The 19994-nt window shown below is 35.0% G+C and overlaps 3 protein-coding genes across 3 annotated transcripts; 1 reads left to right on the forward strand and 2 right to left on the reverse strand.

Annotated features, from left to right (window-relative positions):
- Positions 1–282: 282 nt before the first annotated feature.
- Positions 283–5251, reverse strand: LOC101743604 (nonsense-mediated mRNA decay factor SMG5). The gene is made up of 4 exons (XM_004929557.5): positions 4986–5251; positions 2383–4585; positions 2102–2300; positions 283–1131 (listed from the first exon to the last, which is right to left on the reverse strand). The coding sequence occupies exons 1-4, from the start codon at positions 5057–5059 to the stop codon at positions 692–694; spliced, it is 2916 nt and encodes a 971-aa protein (XP_004929614.3). The 5' UTR covers positions 5060–5251; the 3' UTR covers positions 283–691.
- Positions 5252–5798: 547 nt separating this feature from the next.
- LOC101743744 (ubiquitin-like protein 7) lies at positions 5799–14154 on the forward strand. Its single transcript, XM_004929558.3, has 8 exons — positions 5799–6550; positions 7913–8127; positions 8441–8675; positions 9150–9277; positions 9762–9876; positions 10346–10459; positions 10762–10881; positions 14018–14154. The coding sequence occupies exons 1-8, from the start codon at positions 6400–6402 to the stop codon at positions 14071–14073; spliced, it is 1134 nt and encodes a 377-aa protein (XP_004929615.1). The 5' UTR covers positions 5799–6399; the 3' UTR covers positions 14074–14154.
- A 1021-nt stretch (positions 14155–15175) lies between these two features.
- LOC101743893 (uncharacterized) lies at positions 15176–19358 on the reverse strand. Its single transcript, XM_004929559.5, has 3 exons — positions 19190–19358; positions 18958–19081; positions 15176–17389 (listed from the first exon to the last, which is right to left on the reverse strand). Exons 2-3 carry the CDS (start codon positions 19077–19079, stop codon positions 15718–15720), a joined length of 1794 nt encoding a protein of 597 aa, XP_004929616.1. The 5' UTR covers positions 19080–19081; positions 19190–19358; the 3' UTR covers positions 15176–15717.
- Between the last annotated feature and the right edge of the window lie 636 nt (positions 19359–19994).

Consider the following 19994-nt stretch of genomic DNA (forward strand, 5'->3'; position numbering starts at 1 on the left):
ACTGCATACAAAATTCGGCTAACTTTTACGCTATCGAGAACATTAAAAAACTCGCACTAAGCATACTGCAGATGTGGGTTAATGACAGACTCGACTTCCAACAAAAAAAAATTAACACAGCCTAGCAGGCTGTCAATTGCCTACTGTCCTTTACCCCGTTTATAGAACAGTTTTTACACCAAGCATTAATTTTGGAAATGCTGAAAATGAGGTTGGTTACCACGTTTTGGTAATACATATCGCAACAGGCGAAGTTACTCTCGTACAGAAAATAAAAGGCAATTTTATTTTTCAATGACAACGAATTTATTCTAATGAGAAATTAATTTGAATGGTGTTGTAGCACACAGGCAATGAAACGGTTGAGTAGTTTGTAATCAATGTGAACTAAAAATGATAATTTTCCCAATCGTATGCTATATGAATACATTATGAATTATGAATTTATGGATGGTTATATAATGTTACACCGATATATAAAAATTTATTATTGATACAATACATCAATAGAAAATTTTCCGCGCTACCTTCAATGAAAACATTATTAGTTTTTTTTTTTTTGTATAGTGTATAGTGAGCGTTTTGGACGTGTCCTATCAAAACCTCGCAAGAGCTTTTTGACGTTTTATCGATATCCTCGAAGTCCATTCTTTCCATAGTGATCAAAACCGGTCTCGTGATCGACACGCGTTCACCTCTTTTTACCGTTTTTATGCGATGTCTGTCGCCATTTGCTGTAGAAATCTACGATGTTTTCTACGGAAATGCCGGCCGATTGCGCTGCGCCCATAACACTAAATTCTTTATACTGTTCTTCATCTTCATCAGCATTGCCAACGAGTAGTATAAGGACGGACGAAGACTTCCCTTGTAAAACGTTTTCAGCATCACCGGATCCTTGCGTCTTTTTATCTTCCGCTACGAAATGATTGCAGAACTCTAAAATCTGAATAAAGTTATTAATATGGGCTGGAGCTTTACGGGGATATTTCAAGAGCGGCAGGGGCTTTGACTGGTTCGGACGTTGTGCTCGTAGAAATCTTGAGCCATTTTTTAATTGAAGTTCCAACCAACGGATAGCTTTACGTGCTGTGCTCTGCTCTCGCTTCAAATTGTCCAGTTCTTGTAGCACTGAAATAATGAAGGAAATATATTACACATTGCTTAAGGTTTTCTCTTCTTTCATCTTTCAATCTTCAGTTAATCAGCAGAAGTCATTTTGATCTTACATTTCAAGATAGTGAGCAGCAAACTATTGTATTTATTATTAGCACAAGCAATTACCATCACTATAGCAGCTATATAACATCAGGTGAGTCATAAACTTGAAAAAGACATATCGTCTTTTCGGATTAAAAGTGTACAATTTCCAAAAATATTCGAAATTGAGTTAATATGCGAAAACATTTGGTATCACCAGTATTTTTCTCATAAATACTGTTAAAAGAGCGTAGTTTATTTTAGTTTTTTAGTTTATCTATGTTTTGACTACTACTAAGAAAATTATTAAATAATTTTATCTTACTTTAAAAGACAGATAGTGTAACTGTTAAAAAATAAAATTAAATGTTGCAGATATGATTAATATTAAAAATATCACAAGTTAAGCCCAATACCGTCTTTACCATAAGGGCACACGGGGCCCGTGCCCAGGGCCCCCATTCTCAGGAGGCCCCGAAAGACCGACAATTTCTCTCACACGTTTATTCTCAAAACATTTTTGTCGAGCACATTACACTTTTTTCAGTAGTTAGGAGGTATTTAGAAGGCATATACTATGCCTATAATAGAAGATTTTGCTCAACAGAAATCCCGAAAGAAACCGTTATCGAAATCGTAATCAAAAAACCAGCAGCATTCTAATATCATTAATGACATTATATCATACTGTATTTGATTACGTATAACAAATGGTCATACTCAGTAAAAAAATGTTATTATAATTTGCTTTTTTTACTTTCCAAAAGGGCCTCAAATTCTTGTGTGCCCAAGGGCCCCATCCTAGCTTAAGACGTCCCTGGTTAAGCCTTTAAAACACACCTGTAAAAAATTAGTAAGTTTTGAGATTATACAGTTTTAATGCGAGAAGACGATATCTTACCAACTGTAGGCACCATGAGCACAAAGTTGGTTGTGAGTAGGAGCTGTTTGACACGACGGAGGTGTTTGTTAAGAGCTGCGGTGTCAAGTACGAGTAATGCAGGTGCCGCCGACTGTCCGCTGCGTTCCAACTCGCGTACTTGTGATGTCAACCATAGTCGACCAAGGCGCCGTAGTAATCCACTTTCATTCGATTCAGTCTGAAAAATAAAGCAAAACCACAACTGTTAGTTTAAAAACAAAAACATTGATGTTAATTCTATGGAAATTAAATATACATACATTTTTCTTTGAATGCCATTCTCTACTTCTTTTATGGTTAATTTTGGTATTCAATTTAGGAGGGTGAATGTTTTTTAGATAAAACAATTTCATGGTCCTGTTAAATCTTATTCTGGGTATAATTTTAGCTATCTGGTTCCCAAAATCTATGAAGTTAAGAATCCTTATTACGTTTTCTTCATAAACAGATAATTTATACTTTTCTAAGATGTGCCATTCAGCAGCATCTTTATCAAATTTACAAATGTTTGTTCCCCGTAAATTTATATCTTCAGGTAAGGGTATTGTCTTGTATTCAAGTTTCATTTTCATGACTAAATTTCTAATGTACTTTATTAATTCACAATCTTCTTTAGTCCCCTCATCAGATTTTGTATTGAAATAAAATGTAAAAATATTTAACAAATCTACAACGCATTGAAACAAGGACTCTCCGCTGTCTCCACATGAAAGAATTAAATCTTTTTCAATCAAAATCCAATCCAACAACAGCTTGATACTGGCCATGAAATTGTTTCCTTGTAAAAAAGTTTTCAATTCTATAGTGTTTACTTTGCTGTTTTCCTGAGATTTTGTTGTATTACAATTCAATAAATTTGATGAATTAAGTGAATTTGTTTCTGTAATCTTTGAGGTGATATCATCATTCAATATTTTATTTGGTTCTACTTTTTCATTAATTTGTTCACTACTTTCATCTTTAGTTTCATCGTTAACTTCATCACAATCGCTAGCTTCACTAAGTGATACAGATTGATCAGAGGAATCTGACAAGTCGCTGTATGAATGTTCAATTTCATCTAAATCACTGCTTTCAGTATTAGCATCACTCACGTCAGAACTTTCTGAAGAGGCAATGCGTCGACGGCGACGACGTTTCATAAGTGCTTTCTTTGCATGCTTAGCATGACCATTTAGATTGTTTTCTTTTACATTATTTTGTTTCTGCTCCTCCAATTCTTGTTCTGCATTCTGGCCATTGTTCACTGTGCTTTCTATAATTTCTTTATTTTCATCATTATTGTTCTCATATTTTTCTGTTTGTTCATTGTGTGGTTTTGAAGATCCATAATTATGAATCTGCCTAGGATTTACAAAACCAATTGAATCCAATTGCTTAAGCAATTTCAACAAAAGTTGAGACAAAAGAGCAAGAGTGAAAGCTTTGCATGCAAAGGCTTTTGTTTCATCAATTTCTGTCATTTTTGAGACTGTGAATAAACAAATCAGAACCATACGATGTATTAGATTTGGATTTAAATAAGATGGAAAATTGGTTTCATGTTCCAAAATTGATAGATAATCATCATAATTTTTATCAATATCAGGAAGTGTGGCTTCATTAAACTCCATACAAATCTTTAGCTGCTGTGCGATTTTGCTGCAGCGCTGAGGAATATCAGAATCAGATTTGTTCAAGTACCATATCTCAATTAATGAAAGAAAATTCACAATTGTATTTTGTATATGTTCAACCTGAGTTAAAGTATCTGATTCATTTATTGTATGGTAAAACTGATCATTTTTCTCAAATATTTTTGTAAGATTACCCATGGCCCCTTCAAATGGATTTTTAGAATTAAGACAGTGAATATAAAAACATACAGAATCCAAGTTGTAATTTTTTTCAAGATAAAGGTTTCCTAATTGATTATAAGGCATTCCCAATGTAAAGTCAGTATGAGCAGCTTGTAAGTAGTATCGAGCAGCAATTGTTGGTTCAAAGTGATTTGATATTTCCACTGCATAACGACTTAAATCCCCTAAATATATCAAACATGAGTGCAAAGCAGATTTTCCAAAATTTGATAGTTCAACATTACCAGAAGATAGTTGCAACTCATCTTCTTCAGTATTGGGCATATAATCTAACTCCTTGAAATCTACTTTCATTTCATAATGAATTCTATCTAAGAAATGGTGAAAATTACCAATTCCACATTGGATGAGGGTGAACAGGAAATGGTCATGCTCACTATCAGTTCTCAACTTTTTGGCAGTAGATATAGTGTCATAATATACTTTTCTCCATAGTAGTTCAAGTGCTTTCTTGCCGTAATTAATTGGATCTAGAAACAGTAACTTCTCACAATTGTCCCTCAGCTTTTGTCTCTGGACTTCAATGTTAGTAGTAAAGAGGTCTGCCACAAATTTACTTGTAGTCGACATGTCATTGATACGTCTTGCTACATCACTTAAATAGCTGAAATTAGAATATTTTTAATTGATACTGGTACGGCCTGTGCTTAATATTATTTAAATTAAAACGTAGAGTGTATGTTCGATACTTTATTGGCTGAATGATCATTAAATCTGGTAATCTGAATAACACTTTATTGTGAGACTGTGATTATATAAATAAATAAAAACTTGAACTACAATATTCGATATGACGTAATATCAACAATAATAACATTAATTCACATACTTAAATGTTGAGGAATAATACAATCAAGTACTCTTTAGCATAGCTACGTAATTGTTTAGACATATTCTAGTTTAATTTTCTATAGGAGCGTATGTTAGAATTCATTTAATGTAACTACGTTGTAAATCATTAACTTATTCTCAATAAGTTTATGTGTAAGAACATTTTTGCTTACCGATAAAGTTTCTTGGCACGTTCATTGCGCTCCGCAATTTTGGCCTCTGATAAATCGAGACATCCGTTCTTCATTTTCAAGTCATTTTATCGTCTGACCAAAATGTTGATTTAAAAAAGAAAGTTCCTTTAACTTCAATGTGTTACTTTATTAAATATGCCAACGAAAAACATTTCGTTATTATCATTTTCCCAATGAACTATATAGGTCTATGCATTTTCCTTGCATGGACATATCCGTCATTTTCATTACAGAATATATTTTACACAGGATATACAAAATATCTCTCAAATATTTAGTGTATTATCTATGCAAAATAACTACTATCTGATCTTTAAGGACTTTTTGGCGGGAACGCGAGGAGTGAAGTTGTGTGATTTGTTTTATTTTGTCTATTTAGTGTTTTTTCAGGTTTAAATGTGTAATAATGGTGGTTTATTAACTGTTTAATAACTGCGAAAGTGTACAAATGTGGGAAAATGAAACAAAGCCGCTGGACGTCACTTCTCGGGATCCTCCAAAAAGTCCAATGAAAAAGTCTCAGTAGATGACCACCATTTTACTGAAATTATATTTCATCCCATTTCATTTCATTTAATTTCATCCCAGTTGATTAATGTCTCAAATTAATCATCATTTCATTTCACTCCATAATATCATTTTTCTTAAAAATATGAATATAAATTAAAATAAGACATGACCTAAAGGTCTTAGTTACGAGGTCATAAAATCCATTAAAAAAAAATCTGACCTTTAAGACTTTTTGGCGGGAACGCGGGGAGTGAAGTTGTGTGATTTGTTTTATTTTGTCTAGAGAGAGAGAGAGAGAATTCTTTATTGTACACCAAAAAACTAATAAACAGTGCGATACATTAAACATAAAAAAGTACAGTTGGCTAGTTAGTGTTTCTTCAGATTTAAATGTGTAATAATTGTGGTTTATTAACTATTTAGTATCTGCGAAAGTGCACAAATGTGGGAAAATGAAACAAAGCCACTGAACGTAACTTCTCGGGATCTTCCAAAAAGTCCACTGAAAAAGTCACAGTTAATGACTACCATTTTACTGAAATTATACTTCATCCCATATCATCTCATCTCATGTCATTTCGTTTCGTTTTCATTTCACTTCATGCCATGTTTCATAATAATGAACTTTCTTTTCATTTCATAATATCATTTTCATATAAAAAAGTTACGTATCATTAAAATTAAAATAAGGCTTGACCTAAAGGTCTTAGCTACCAGGTCATAAAATCACTTAAAAAAAATAATAATGATAATACATACCTGTCACTTATGTGAAAATTGTGAAAAATAATGCTTTCTGCAAGTCACTAAAATAATTTTTTTTAGAATTTATTGCTTCTTTAATTATCTATAGGGTCATATTAAAAGGCAATCTCAACAAGAAATGGATAACCAGCCATGCATATTTTTGGGTATAAAAGTGAAACCTGGACCAATAGAACGTCACAAACTAGAGAATTTTGGACTCGAGAATACAGTAGATTCTCTTAGAACTGAGGCTGAAAAGCGATCCAACGTACCATCATCGTCATTAGGTACGTTCTTGTATAAATCGTAATATGTATTAAAAGCCTCGAAAAAATTGAATTAGACAAAGAATCACAATAGAGTGGATATACAACACTACATATCTAGATTTTCAATATTTCCATTTTCATGGCTTCGACTGATACGGATTAAACTATCAAATAAACAAAAAATTGGGTACTTACGTATTAACGCCACCGCGGCAAAAATGTTATGGTTAGCAAGTGTGGACAACTCGAAAAATATGGAAAAGCGAATCAGAGTACCCCACTTTCCACCTGGTCTTGTCTGTCCTACCCCTAGAGTGTATTTAAAAAACCGGAGGCGCGGAGGGAGAGCAGTCCTCGCCCGCTGTGACGGAGCATGAGTGACCGTGCTTCGGCACGCAAAGGCGGAAGGGCTGCTCTTCCCGCAGCGCCGGAGATAAGGCGGATTCAAACTAAAGCTCCATTTGAGTTTGACTAAATAATGCAATTTTAATAAATAAAAAAAAACCGTGGATGTCTTCATAACCATGGGGTTCCGCGGGGTGGGAATGGTGCAGGGAGTAAACCCTTACCCCCTCCCTCCCCCCACCCCCACCCTGACCCAAAATCGACAGACCATAAAGGAAAGTTTAACGGATTTTTGCAGCAGTGGCGCTAATACGTAAGTACCAAAAGTTGAAATGTAAAATTTGTTTTTTAAATGTGTATGACTAATGAGAAGTATAATTTTATCTACAAAGCAGATGTTTGTCGAATAATAAATAGAATAATTTATATTTGTGTTTCATGTAAAAATATATTATTTGTTTTTACATGAAATTATTGTTCCTTTTTGTTTTTATTGGTTCGTTGCTTGCCCTAAAATTAGCCTTTTTTTAGCTCTTCATTTTTTATTCTCTTTGCTTCGAGACAATATTTTTATCAACAATTCAATCTAGTTCATATTGTAGGGGAATGATACCCCGCCCCGCTTAGCTTACTATGTAGTTATTGTGTATATAGTAATGAGCAGCATACGTTAGTCAGTCAGTGGTCAACGTGCAGCGATCCACCGCTGTCACTGACGCGAATAAACATGTAATCATATTCAGTGTTTTATAGACCACTCTGATGAGGTTTATGGAGGACAACATGCAATAAACAACCAACGCACACACCTCCTCCTCCGTCTTCCCCCTATAAACCTTACAATATTATACACTCATCACCACTTGTGTGTCTCAAATTATTGTAATAGTGCAGGCAGCATTTCAGTACAGTATGGCTATAATATTTAAGTACACCCCCAATTAATATTCCTGTAATAAATAAGTCAAAATGTTCAGAAACAATCTTTACAGTCACTAATTATCTTGATGTAAAACATTTTTTTAATACCAACAGAATTAATTCACCACGGAAAAATCTTAAAAGACAAGGCAACACTTCAAGAATGTGGAGTCAAGTCTGGTGAAATGGTGCATGTTGTGAAAAAGAAGACTACCACTGCCAGTGCAGCACCTCCAACTTACACTGATGCTGAGCTGCAGCAGTTAAATGCATCACTGAGAACTCTTGGATGTACACCAAATGCACCAGGTTGGACTAGAGCTATGCAGGTCATTACACCATTTATATTGTCATTTTGTATTTATTTAAATGAGTGGAGAAGCTATCAGCTCACCTGGATTTCGCACCGTAGTTTCGGGAGACTGTGCCACAACATGACCTGTTGCCTCCTGCTTTGATTTATAAGGTTAAAGTGTCAACTGTAATTTGAAATGGCTGTCACTGGGAAATGGCATGGAATACTCTGTTTGTTGTTCTATGCTGTACTTTGGTTGAATTATCCACGAATTGAATTTCCAGGTTGCTTATCACTATATTTAAATGTAAAAAAGATTATTTTTAAATAAAGTCCTATATTTGCAGCTCTTAAATGATGACTCTGTTATGGCTGAGATCATAGAACAGGCCCCATCACTAGGAGAGGATTGTGTAGCTCTTTCAATATTGCACGAGGTTGAGTTATTGGCAGCTCTGGGTGCCAATCTACAAACAATGAGGCGGGGTGCCACAGCCCATCCAGAATTGCCCATAGCATTGAGACACCTCACAAATCTTGTTAGATCACGCTCTTCAACCGGATCTACTCCTGGTGATACTGGTAAGATTATTTAGGGACCAAACAAAACTGCACATCAGCTCCAACATATGAATAGAATATATTCTTTAAATATGATTATCTTCTAATATATAATAGACAAATGAAGTAAATCAACTTATTTATATTATCTATCTAAACAAATAGAAATGAATGTATATGCATCTTTGTCCTCTATCCACTGTCAAACTGCCTAACAAATGGCCTTGGTTGCTGATTGATGTTGGTACCTTTAGAGATGTTTTGAGGTACTGTCACTGGCATGCTGTAGAGGTAGTAGTTTCAAGAAAACAATGTCTTTTTATATAATCAATTTTATTAAAAGAGTGGTACATCATGTTTCAGTAGTCTAGAATATGTACTTACTTTCATTTTGTTATTAGATCTTTTGCCAGATATAATAGGACTACAATATTAACATTTCTTGTCTTGATACACCAATCCATCACAGATAACACTGTTAACTTACACTTTCAGCACCCACATCTGGATTTGCATATTCATTGGAGGCTTTGTCTGAAGATGAAGATGGTGAAGATGAGGAGACTGATGAAAATGGTGAAAGAAACCAAATAACTCAAGAACAGTTAGCAGCAGCATTGCAGGTGAGAGACTGTGAGACAAGACTTATAGGTCCCTTAAGAACATTAATTATATTTCTCTGTCATCAATGCACCGCTTTGCCTCATTACTTTCTATGACAAGAGAGAGCTTTCTATTTTTCCCTACCTGTAATGTAATAGCGCATGATGTTAGATCTTGATGTGTTACAACACTCTGATAATGAAATATAAAGGGCTGCATCTTTTCTTTTAAATTTTGTGACATAATCAATTCCTCCAAATTGTCAGAGGGCTTTCGTGATTAATTACTAACAGTCGAATGGCAGTTCATCACTTTGAGCTTCTTGAGGATTTAAATATCGGGGGATTCACGAAATTCCTAATAAGGGCGTGTAAATATTATTTTACTCACATAAACATGAACAAGCATTATTTATCTAATGTGATTCATATTTAAGTGGCAAGATCTTGGAGGAATTAAGTAACTTTTATTAAGTAATAGTATGTAAGTTACGGATTGTGGCAGGCGGCCACGGAAGCCGTGTCGACTCCGCGGAGCGGCGGCGGCAGTCACGAGAGCCTGCTGCGGTTGCTGCACGCCGGCGACTCCTCCCGACCGCACTCCTCCACGCAGACCTCAGGTACACACTTTTGAATACTATTCATAGTGGATTGAGCGAACCAGTTCTGATTTAATTGTTATTTTAATAAGTCTCATTATCCCCTAAAATAATTTCTCAATGTTGACAATTCATTTTGGTATTTAAATTATTCAGAAGTTTGTCTTAAATAATGAGTATGATGGCAAATAAGAATAAGAAAGCCAGCTGTGTTCCTTCTTCCATGTGTTCTTTGAATTGGTGGTAGAGTTCATTTTGACTTTCAACAAGAATGCTGAAATAACACTTATGTTATTATTATTATTATTTATTACATTTACTTTGTAGATGTCTATGGGCTCCAAGAACCACTTAACACCAGGCGGGCTGTGAGCTCGTCCGCCCATCTAAGCAATAAAAAAATTAAATAAAAATAAAACACCCGAATTCAAAATGATCTTTTATTATTTTCATACATATTTAACACTTGTAATACTAATATCACTTACAGGCCCCAGTCGCTCGGTTATCACTCCGGAAATGTTCAGTGAAGCTATTTCAGAAGCTATAAACAGATCCAGCAATAGACAAAGTGATGGAACACCTATGGAACAAAGTACTGCAGGTATTCATTCAGCATTCTAGTTTTGTTTAATAGTATCAGTTGAATATTCGGCTACTGTAGTCAGAGTATCAACGGTATAAATTTTTGTTGAATTTTAAATTCAAATTTATTTGAATTGATAAAATTGCTTAAGCGTGACATGGTCTCATGTAGCTACCAGACAGACTCATGGAAATAATGCAAATACCATAACCACATTTTGTTGACATTTTTGTTCTATTACTGACTTGGACAATAACGATTCTAGTTATGGTACATTTGTTAAATGTAATACAACGTTCAAATTATAATTTTAATTGTAGCATCTTCATCTCAAAGTCCCGGAGGAAGGGAAGATAATTTTACAACACAATTGAACCATATGCATGAAATGGGTCTACTGGACGACGCCCTAAATGTTCGCGCCCTACTAATATGCTCCGGTAAATATGTTGCATGAACTGTCTCTGCTGAGTTAATTTTTTTTATTGCTCTTGTAAGCATACGAGCATATGGCCCACCTGATTGTGAGTGGTTACCTTCGCCCATGGACTTCAGCAATGCCAGGGGCAGAGCCAAGCCGCTGCCTACCGCCAATTATGACCTTCAAAGGTTGTCGAGCTCTTGGGCCAACCATGGGTGATCAGCCTCATTCACTGACCTTTCAATTACAAATATTAATTGAGGATAATATACAATGTAAAAGGGGCACTTATTTTTGAAACCGCAACGTCAATATAAGACAATACTGCCATAATTGAAACAGAAACCGGGTAATGAAAATCACCCCAGAATTCTCTATCGTAGTATTCGTTTCTCAGGCAGGTTTCTTGGCAGTGAACGCGCAAACTTGTGTCTTTAACGGGTTGAATTGAACCAAGTTCAATTCACCCCATTTGGAGACTCGCCCCAGAGAGTTCTCCACTTCAGACACAAGTTTTGATCGTCTCTCTTGCACCACGCTCCGAGAGAGACTCTGATGGCCGATATATCGCGCATCCCCCGTGCTGTCATCCGCATAGCAATGCATGCCATCAATAGACAGCATGTCATTGATATACAGGATGAAAAGCGTGGGGGAGAGCACCGAACCTTGTGGAACGCCAGCGTTAATGGTCATGGTATCAGAGCAGTCACCGGCTACAACGACCGTGATGCTCCGCCCATCCAAAAAGCTAGCGATCCACTTGCAGAGACCCTCGGGGATTCCGTAAGATGGTAGCTTCGACAGAAGTGCCATATGCCAGACCCTGTCCAAGGCCTTCGCGATATCAAGGCTCACAGCAAGAGCCTCGCCCTTGCTTTCCAAGGCTTCAGCCCACCTGTGAGTAAGGTATACAAGAAGATCGCCAGCTGAGCGACCGTGACGGAAGCCGTACTGTCGATTACTGATCAGCTGGCGATCCTCAAGATTCTTCAGGAGTTGTATATTTATAATTCGCTCCATCACCTTGGAAAGCAAGGAAGTTATCGCCATAGGCCTATAGCTCGATGGGTCCGACCGGTCACCCTTCTTGGGGATAGGGTGGACGTGGGCGGTCTTCCATGAAGACGGAACCCTGTTAACGCAATAAGAAAGACGATACAAACGCGTTAGCGCAGGCGTCAGCTCAGGGCCTCATCATGCCGGGACTGCTTCTCATTTATACAGGGTCTTGCAGTGCCATCGGTAGGAACTTTAGCTGATCTTAATATTTTGTCTTCGAAGTTTATTAGACACTGGTAAATGACGAGGGCAAATCAAATGAATCAATTGCAACTTTAAGCTTTCCAATGATATATGTATTACAGAACATAGCATCATTCACATCTGCATTTAGTTTTCCATGTACATTATCAAATGCGAATTACTATGAGTGACCACTTTTATAGTTCACAATGTAATTTATTCACGTCCACGTCGCTTCGACCCTTCGAGTGTAAGGGCACTCACGACAGCGGGGCACGTGTGCAGGCAACCCCCTTTCTGCTTATCTTAACATGAAGCTGCTTGCAACAGCGTACATCTTGAAGACAATTTAAAATTATAATCGCTGAAGTTTTCAAAAAGGCAGTCTTTTCTTAATAGCATCACACACACATTCATACTTTCATGAATTAATTAATCATGCGATATTTTCCTAAATTAATTCAATTTTTTAGTCGATTGTAGGTTTCTGTAATCGACAACCTATTACGGCATATCTAATAGGTTGAGGAAAAAGTTTCTTCGCATTTTTTAAGAAAATTCACAACATTTTTTAATATACATAGTTTATTTACATTTAACTAAAGTATGTAGGTACCATTTTGTTCGAAAACTTTTGGCCATCTTGTAGGTAGGGACATAATCTCATTGCTATAGAAATTTTGGGACTTTGATCAAAATAACGCGACAATTGGTTTTGGTAGTTCTCTCGTGATGTTAACCTGACACTGCCTAATGAATTCTGAAAAGACCGAAATAGGTGGAAATCTGAAGGTGCAAGGTCAGGACTATACGGCGGATGCATTAACACCTCCCAGCCAAGCTCTCTTAATTTTTGCTGAGTGGCTAAAGATGTGTGAGGTCTAGCGTTATCATGATGAAAAACCACATCCCTTCTGTTGATTAATTTCGGCCACTTCTCTCAACTTCTTGCTTTAATCTCATCAGTTGTTCGCAGTAGAGTTCTTGCCTGGTGGTAACAGCTCATAATGAATAATGCCCCTCCAATCCCACCACACACACAGCACCTTGTTGCGAGTTAACCCGGGTTTCGCCACAGTCTCTGAAGCCTGATCGGCCTTTGACCACGACCTTTTTCGCACGTTCTTGTCGTACGTGATCCACTTTTCATCACCAGTTAACAGCTTCTTCTAAAATGGTTCGGTTTCATTACGTCGTAATAAAGAATCACAAATGAGTATACGGTTCATTAGGTTTCGTTCAGTGAGCTCGTGAGGTAGGAGGAGGTTTTTTGGGTACCCAGTTTTTTTCAAATGCGCCAAAACTAGTTTTGTGATCAATTCCCAATTTTTCAGCTACATCGTAACTACCGATATGCCGATCTTACTCCGCTTTTTCAAAATGGCATCCATTTTATCCGTAATAGGGCGACCAGAGCGACGTGCATCTTTGACATCAAAATTTCCGGATTGAAAACGCTTAAACCAAATTTGTGCTACTCTCACAGACACTGCACTAGGTCCATAAGCATCGCAAATTTTTTTCGCGGCTTGCGTTGCATCCTTACCTTTATTGTAGTAAAATTTTAAAATGTATCTAATTTCTTCATTAGGTTCACTCATCTTGACAGTACGAAAAATAAATAAAAATCACATATTTTTTCTAATTTGAATTTAGAATTATCTTCTTTTAAAATTTATGATACCAAAACCAGCCAGATACAAACAGTATATCCAAAGAGATTTTATTACAAGTTCATACATACTATAACGCGAAAAGACTTTTTCCCTAACCTATTATTTCTACATGTAACTATTTCATTTAGGCCCAAAATTTCCAGTCCCGTTTTGGGGTTTTGCCCGTTGCCATGAGATTCTAATAACTTTGAAATATACCCTATATATTCGAAACTTGCAATAATTTGATTTCAGGTGACGTGAATGCAGCTATTAATTTAGTTTTTAGTGGCGCCATCGGAGATGAATAATCTTCAAGGGAAACAATTGTTCTGAAATATCTACATAATTAAACATATATTGTTCTGGAAAGATAAACATTAATGAATTGATTTTGTATTATTGTAACTATTACCTTATTATTAACCTTCATACATACATTTTTACAAAATAACTAGCTGACCCGGCAAACGTTTTGTTGCCTTAAATAAGATTTCTAGGGAAATTCTAATGTAGAAAAAAAAACCTCATTCAACCACATAATACCTCATTGTAACAAAAAAAAATTATCTAAAAATAAATGTTTGGGGTGGAAAAACCCTTATCACTTAGGGGTATGAAAAATAGATAGTAGCCGATTCTCAGACCTACTGAACATACTATTGATACACAAATAAAACCAAAAAACATGGCTGAAAAATGTATAGTGAGTAAGACAGGAGACCGGCTTCATCCTCACCCCTACTACGTGATGTTTGCTGGATGAGTGGTGACACCTGGCGGGGATAACTGATCGATTGATAGTTGATCAGTAGTCGACCGAAAAAAATCATAATTAAAGGAACTTGAAATTATAAACTCTGAATAAGAACTTATCGTACTACAATTATAATATTTGATTGCCATCTTGCAACCTTATTGCGGATCTGTGGATAAAATAAAAAAAATAAAAATCGGGATGGAAAAATAGGGGTTGATCGTATAAGAGTGAAAATTGAGAGTAATATGAATTTTTTTATTTTAAGTCATGACAAAATAAATCAAAAATTCTTACCAAAAAAATTAAGGTTTTTAATTAACAAATAAAAAATAAGGGTTGATCGTAGAGGGGTGAAAATTTGGGGTTGTATGTATTTTTGTATGCTGTATCATGAAAAAAATAAAAACAAAAAAAATTGTCTAAAAAGTAAAAAAAAAATTTTAGGGGTGGACCACCCTTAACATTTAGGGGGATGAAAAATAGATGTTGTCCGATTCTCCAACCTGGCCGATATGCACGCTAAGATTCACGAAAATCGGTCTAGCCGTTTCGGAGGAGTTCAGTCACGCACACCGTGACACGAGAATTTAATATAATATTAGTTTAAAAGTAATAGAAAATAAGTATACAAGGATACACACAAAAAAGTACAGTTTTGATATGGTCTAATTTTTTATTTCTAAATCACTAAATAATTTATCACGGGCTGTGAAATCACTGGCAAAGTATCTTAAATAATAGTAGGTCATTAAAAAGTAGACAACATAAATATTCTGAATATTAAAATGTCACTATTAAAATAATTTACATAAGTAGTAACAATAATTATAATAGCTGTGCTTCCTAATATCAAATTACATCAGTCTAAATTTACAGAAAGGCGGTACAAGTTATTGCAATATATAATTGTTAGGAGTCCTCAAAAACATTGCTAATCGTTGAGTAAGTATATAATTAAATAACATCATTAATATTAGAATCAATAAAATTCTCTTAAATACTTGTAGGAAAATTTTAGTCAAATGATGCCATTTGATAAATGGCAATACTTCTTAAAATATGTATTTGTGTAGAGTAATTCTTTAAAATTACTTTACAAACATTAAAGGGAAAAATTATATTATTATTTCATCATTTCTATGGTAAACAAAAAAAAAGTTTTACCCAATAAGTTCAATGCCAGTCAAGTATGTTTTTATTTTTTGTTTTTGTAATTCATTTGTCGTTTATATAATTTTCTGTTTGTATTATTTGTATCCTTGGCACGACATTGTTCACGTTTATTCATACGTCGGAAGTACCAACTGGCCTTATTAGCATTGTTTTCTCCAAATAGTTCATGCTCCAGTTTCTTCCTAGCCTCTGTTCGAAAGGCTGCCCTTTTCTCATACCACTTCAATTCTTTCAGTGTCTTATTTTTATCTTTGTATTTACAACTTTTCAGTTCATTTATGACTACTTTGGTATCACTGACTTCTCCAAAAGCATTTAAATCATGACCTTTATCAGTACTGGATGTTGGTTGCAAATGTTTTTTATCTATGTCAGTAGATTGATCTAATTTCAAATTAAAATTTTCATTTTCTTGTGAACTTAAAGAAATTTCATCATAATCTTTCAAATATCCACCTTTCATTTCCCATTGTTCATATTTATTTTTTCTTTTTTGTTTTTTGTGTGACTTATGGCGATCATATTTATTTCGTTCCTTTTTTGCATTTAGAAAAACATGCCTGTCATCTTTTAAAATTTCATAATCACTGGTTATTCTATTAAGTCCTTCATCTATTTCTTGAACCTTCTTTTTAACATTCTTCACTTCCGATTTACTGATTGATGAAGTCGTATCTTCAGATTGTTTTATTGCTCCTTGAATATTTTTTAACTGCTTTAATGAATCAGCATAAGATATTCTATCTAACGTTGGTTCAGTTAAAAGAGGTGTAGATATTTCTTGTCTATTGCTTAATTTATTTTCCAGCTGAGACTCTTTACCTTTATGATTTTTGATTTTTTTTTCTGTAATTCTATTTTCAATTTTCTCATACTTTGGCTCAGATTCTTCTCTAACAGTATTCAGAATTGCCACCTTTATTTCTTTCCTAAATTTCTGATGCATTTGTGTTTCATTTTTTAATCTTTTAGTGATCTCATCATCAAGCCAGCTCTTGTTTTGCATATAGACATTTTTCAATTTATTAATATCATTTAAAAAATCTCTTTCATACTCAGGTAGTGATGGTTTATTTGGTGTATCTAAACCAGTATTGAAATATTCATCAACACATTTAGTAATTTTATCAGCATGTCTATTGTTTAATGATTCCTCATAAACTTTTTGGCATCGTTCGTGATGTATTGCAGATTTGCTCAACACAGGTTTTTTTTGCAAATTTAAGGTCCCTGTTAACTCTTTTAGTTTATTTCTCAAATATGCATTTTCCTCTTGTAATTTATACAGGTTAGATAGAATTTTGTTCACTGATACCGGTATTGTGTTTGTAGAGCATTCATTTTTTGCACCCCACATATGACCAATAGCGACTCCAGCAGCTGTAATGACACTACCCAACATTATAATATTTAGAACAGTACTCAATCTTTTGTTTCTTCTGTGAACATATGTTTTGTGCTTGTTATTATCACCTAAAAAATCATATTCATGTTTTGCTTCATCATGATCACTACTATTGGTTGAAATAGGTGTAATCGAAATATATTGATTTGTGAAATCTTTCAATTCTGATTCTGATAAAAACTGCTGCTGGTCATTATTGGGTTCAAAAGCTGTGTCTTGTTCACAATCACTGATAATAGATATACCATCTGTATCTTCGTCTTTGTCTGTGTTGCTGTCAACTGCTTGCCTGTTCAACAATACATTTTTGGATATTATTTAAGAAATAAAGATACTTAGATGGAGATATGATCAAAGGAGGTAAAATTCATGTAAAATCTCTATGCACCACGATAAGAGGACATGACGTACTGACCCTAGATTATGTGGGATGAGAGCAAGAAAGCTTTAAATAAGTTATACAACATGTCACGGAAAGGGAATATGAAGCCCAAAACTGTAGATAGTGTTCAGTTGAAATAGCAGACTCAAAGAAAGTTAAAAAAAAAATACTGTACTTAAAAAATCTGTAAAGTACTGTTTAAATTTCAATTTTTTTACTTTACTGTACTCATATTAAGAACATTTGAACCTTGTTCTGATTTACACAAAAAATAATCAACCAACATTAAATCACAACTACAGGTATACTTATACGCAGAAACAACTGTTTGGATCATTATTTGTTTCTTCTTTTGAACAACTAATATGAAGTTTTCATCATACTTGAATACATCGTGTGATCACTGTAAATTGGATCATCAGCTTTTTAGATGGAAGGAGCATATTGTCGACAAAAGCTGCTCTATTACATTGATCATTAACACTCATGTTCATAAAGTTCAGTGCTCGCTCCAATGTGTTTCATCTTGCATATTAATGATATGCTATCCATTAATAGGATGCATTGCTTTGCTGTACTCGATTTTCACAAGACACTGGCCATCAGCTCCTCTCAGAGAAGAAGTGATAAAAAAATTGGAGAACTCTCTGGAGAAGATCTCTGAATGCAGTGGATCGAATTAAGTTCAATTAACATTGTACAGTCAGCCAGAGTTGAATTCATTGATACTACCTAGCACTGCTGCATTTCTACAAAGTGTTTTTAAAGAACTTATTATTATGTTATATTATTTTATTAGTGCATAATAATATGCAATAAAATTAAACTAACTCCTTTCAGAGTATGTCACACAAGGTTTATTTATACCACCACAAAGAGGCAACGCAAAGTCGCCGTCGCCCGAAACAACAAGAGTTTGATGAGCGAATTAACCCATTGACACAGTCTACAGAGTTTCTCGCCAGATCTTGTCAGTGGGTCGCGATTCCGATCTAGTGGTAGATTCTGCGAAGCACTACTTTTGTTAGGGCCAGTGTTAGCAAATTCTCTTAGGCTGAGCCTGTGAGCTCACCTACCCATCTGGGCACAGCTGGAATAGCCTCATAGGCTACCATGGAATAGGTAGGGGGAAAAAACAAGTTTTAAATTCTGGTTTGGTAAATAATTTAGATTTACAAGATTATAATTGAGACATACCAAGGTTGTGCCATATAAATTGTGGTGTCTATGGGTTCTAGTAATTGCCTAACATGGGAAAAAGAACTTGTTTACTCACTCCCCTCCTCGTTCTTCTTCATGTATTCCATACTTTTGACTATTTAATTGAAAAATAGACCAGTAATATTTTTCCCTCATTTCCTTTAATTTAAAGTATATATGTATATATGGCAGAACGGTTAATAAACATTTATACAGCTGTCGCCGGAAATATAATTGCGCAGTTGAAAATTAATCTGCAGAATATAAGAAGGTACCTTTCAGAATTAAAATTTTTCAAGATAACCGGAGCATCTTCTCCACACGCCGAAGAATTTTCAAGAAGCGTCCAGCTTTCGCCGGAATCAGAATCGCTATGGTCTGCTATTGATAGATCCATTTCTACAGTAAATAAACAAACAATTATGTTGACCGAGTCAATTAAAATATGGCTGAACTTCAAAAATTAATACCATATTAAATCATCAAAAAGTATGTCTAAATAGTTACCTTAAATCACAAAAGCGTTCAATAATACTTTGTTTAACTCTGTTATTTAATAGTCGATAATACTTTGCTGGTTTAACTGGAATTTTTAATAAATACACATTTCTAATCAGAGCGACATTTTTATTTACATTTTGTTCTACCAATTTTGTTTTTTTTAAAGAGATTTTATGACTTGGTAACTAAGACCTTTAGGTTAAGCCTTATTTTAATTTATATTCTTAATTTTATGAAAAATGATAATATGAAGTGAAATGAAATAAAATGAAGATGATTGAGACATTAATCAACTGGAATAAAATTAAATGAAATGAGAAAAGAGAAAAGTCTCGTATGATTAGCACGAGACTATCTGGCACCCCCATAGTGTACAGTTTATAAATTAAACCGTTGTGCCAGACTTTGCGATATCGAAGAAGAGGGCTCCGATTGGGACGGGTCTGCGTCTGTTTAGCCCTACTAGGATGTGCGCCGTGAGGAAGCTCTTGGCTCTAGGCTGTTGCTGAACGCATTGATGTTTATCGTTATTGCGTAATGATTATTAGCGAAGAGAGTAACATTTTTAAAACGCGATTATGGATTCCGTCGGAGCCAAAGCTTTCCGTCCTTGTAACTTCGCGATTTCTTCCTTGACTTCGTAATGGAAGATAACGCGTTCGAGGGTGGCAGGAAAGCTCTGCTCGACTTCCCTGTCGACTAACTCGGTGTGTTCTTTTATTTTAACAGCGGAGCAAAATGACCCTATTCAAATTTGCAACGTTTTCATACAACTGTTCTTCTAACATTTACTACTAGCTTTGACAGCTAG

This window comes from Bombyx mori, chromosome 21 (genome assembly GCF_030269925.1).
Source record: "Bombyx mori chromosome 21, ASM3026992v2".
In the NCBI taxonomy this organism is placed as follows: Eukaryota; Metazoa; Arthropoda; class Insecta; order Lepidoptera; family Bombycidae; genus Bombyx; species Bombyx mori.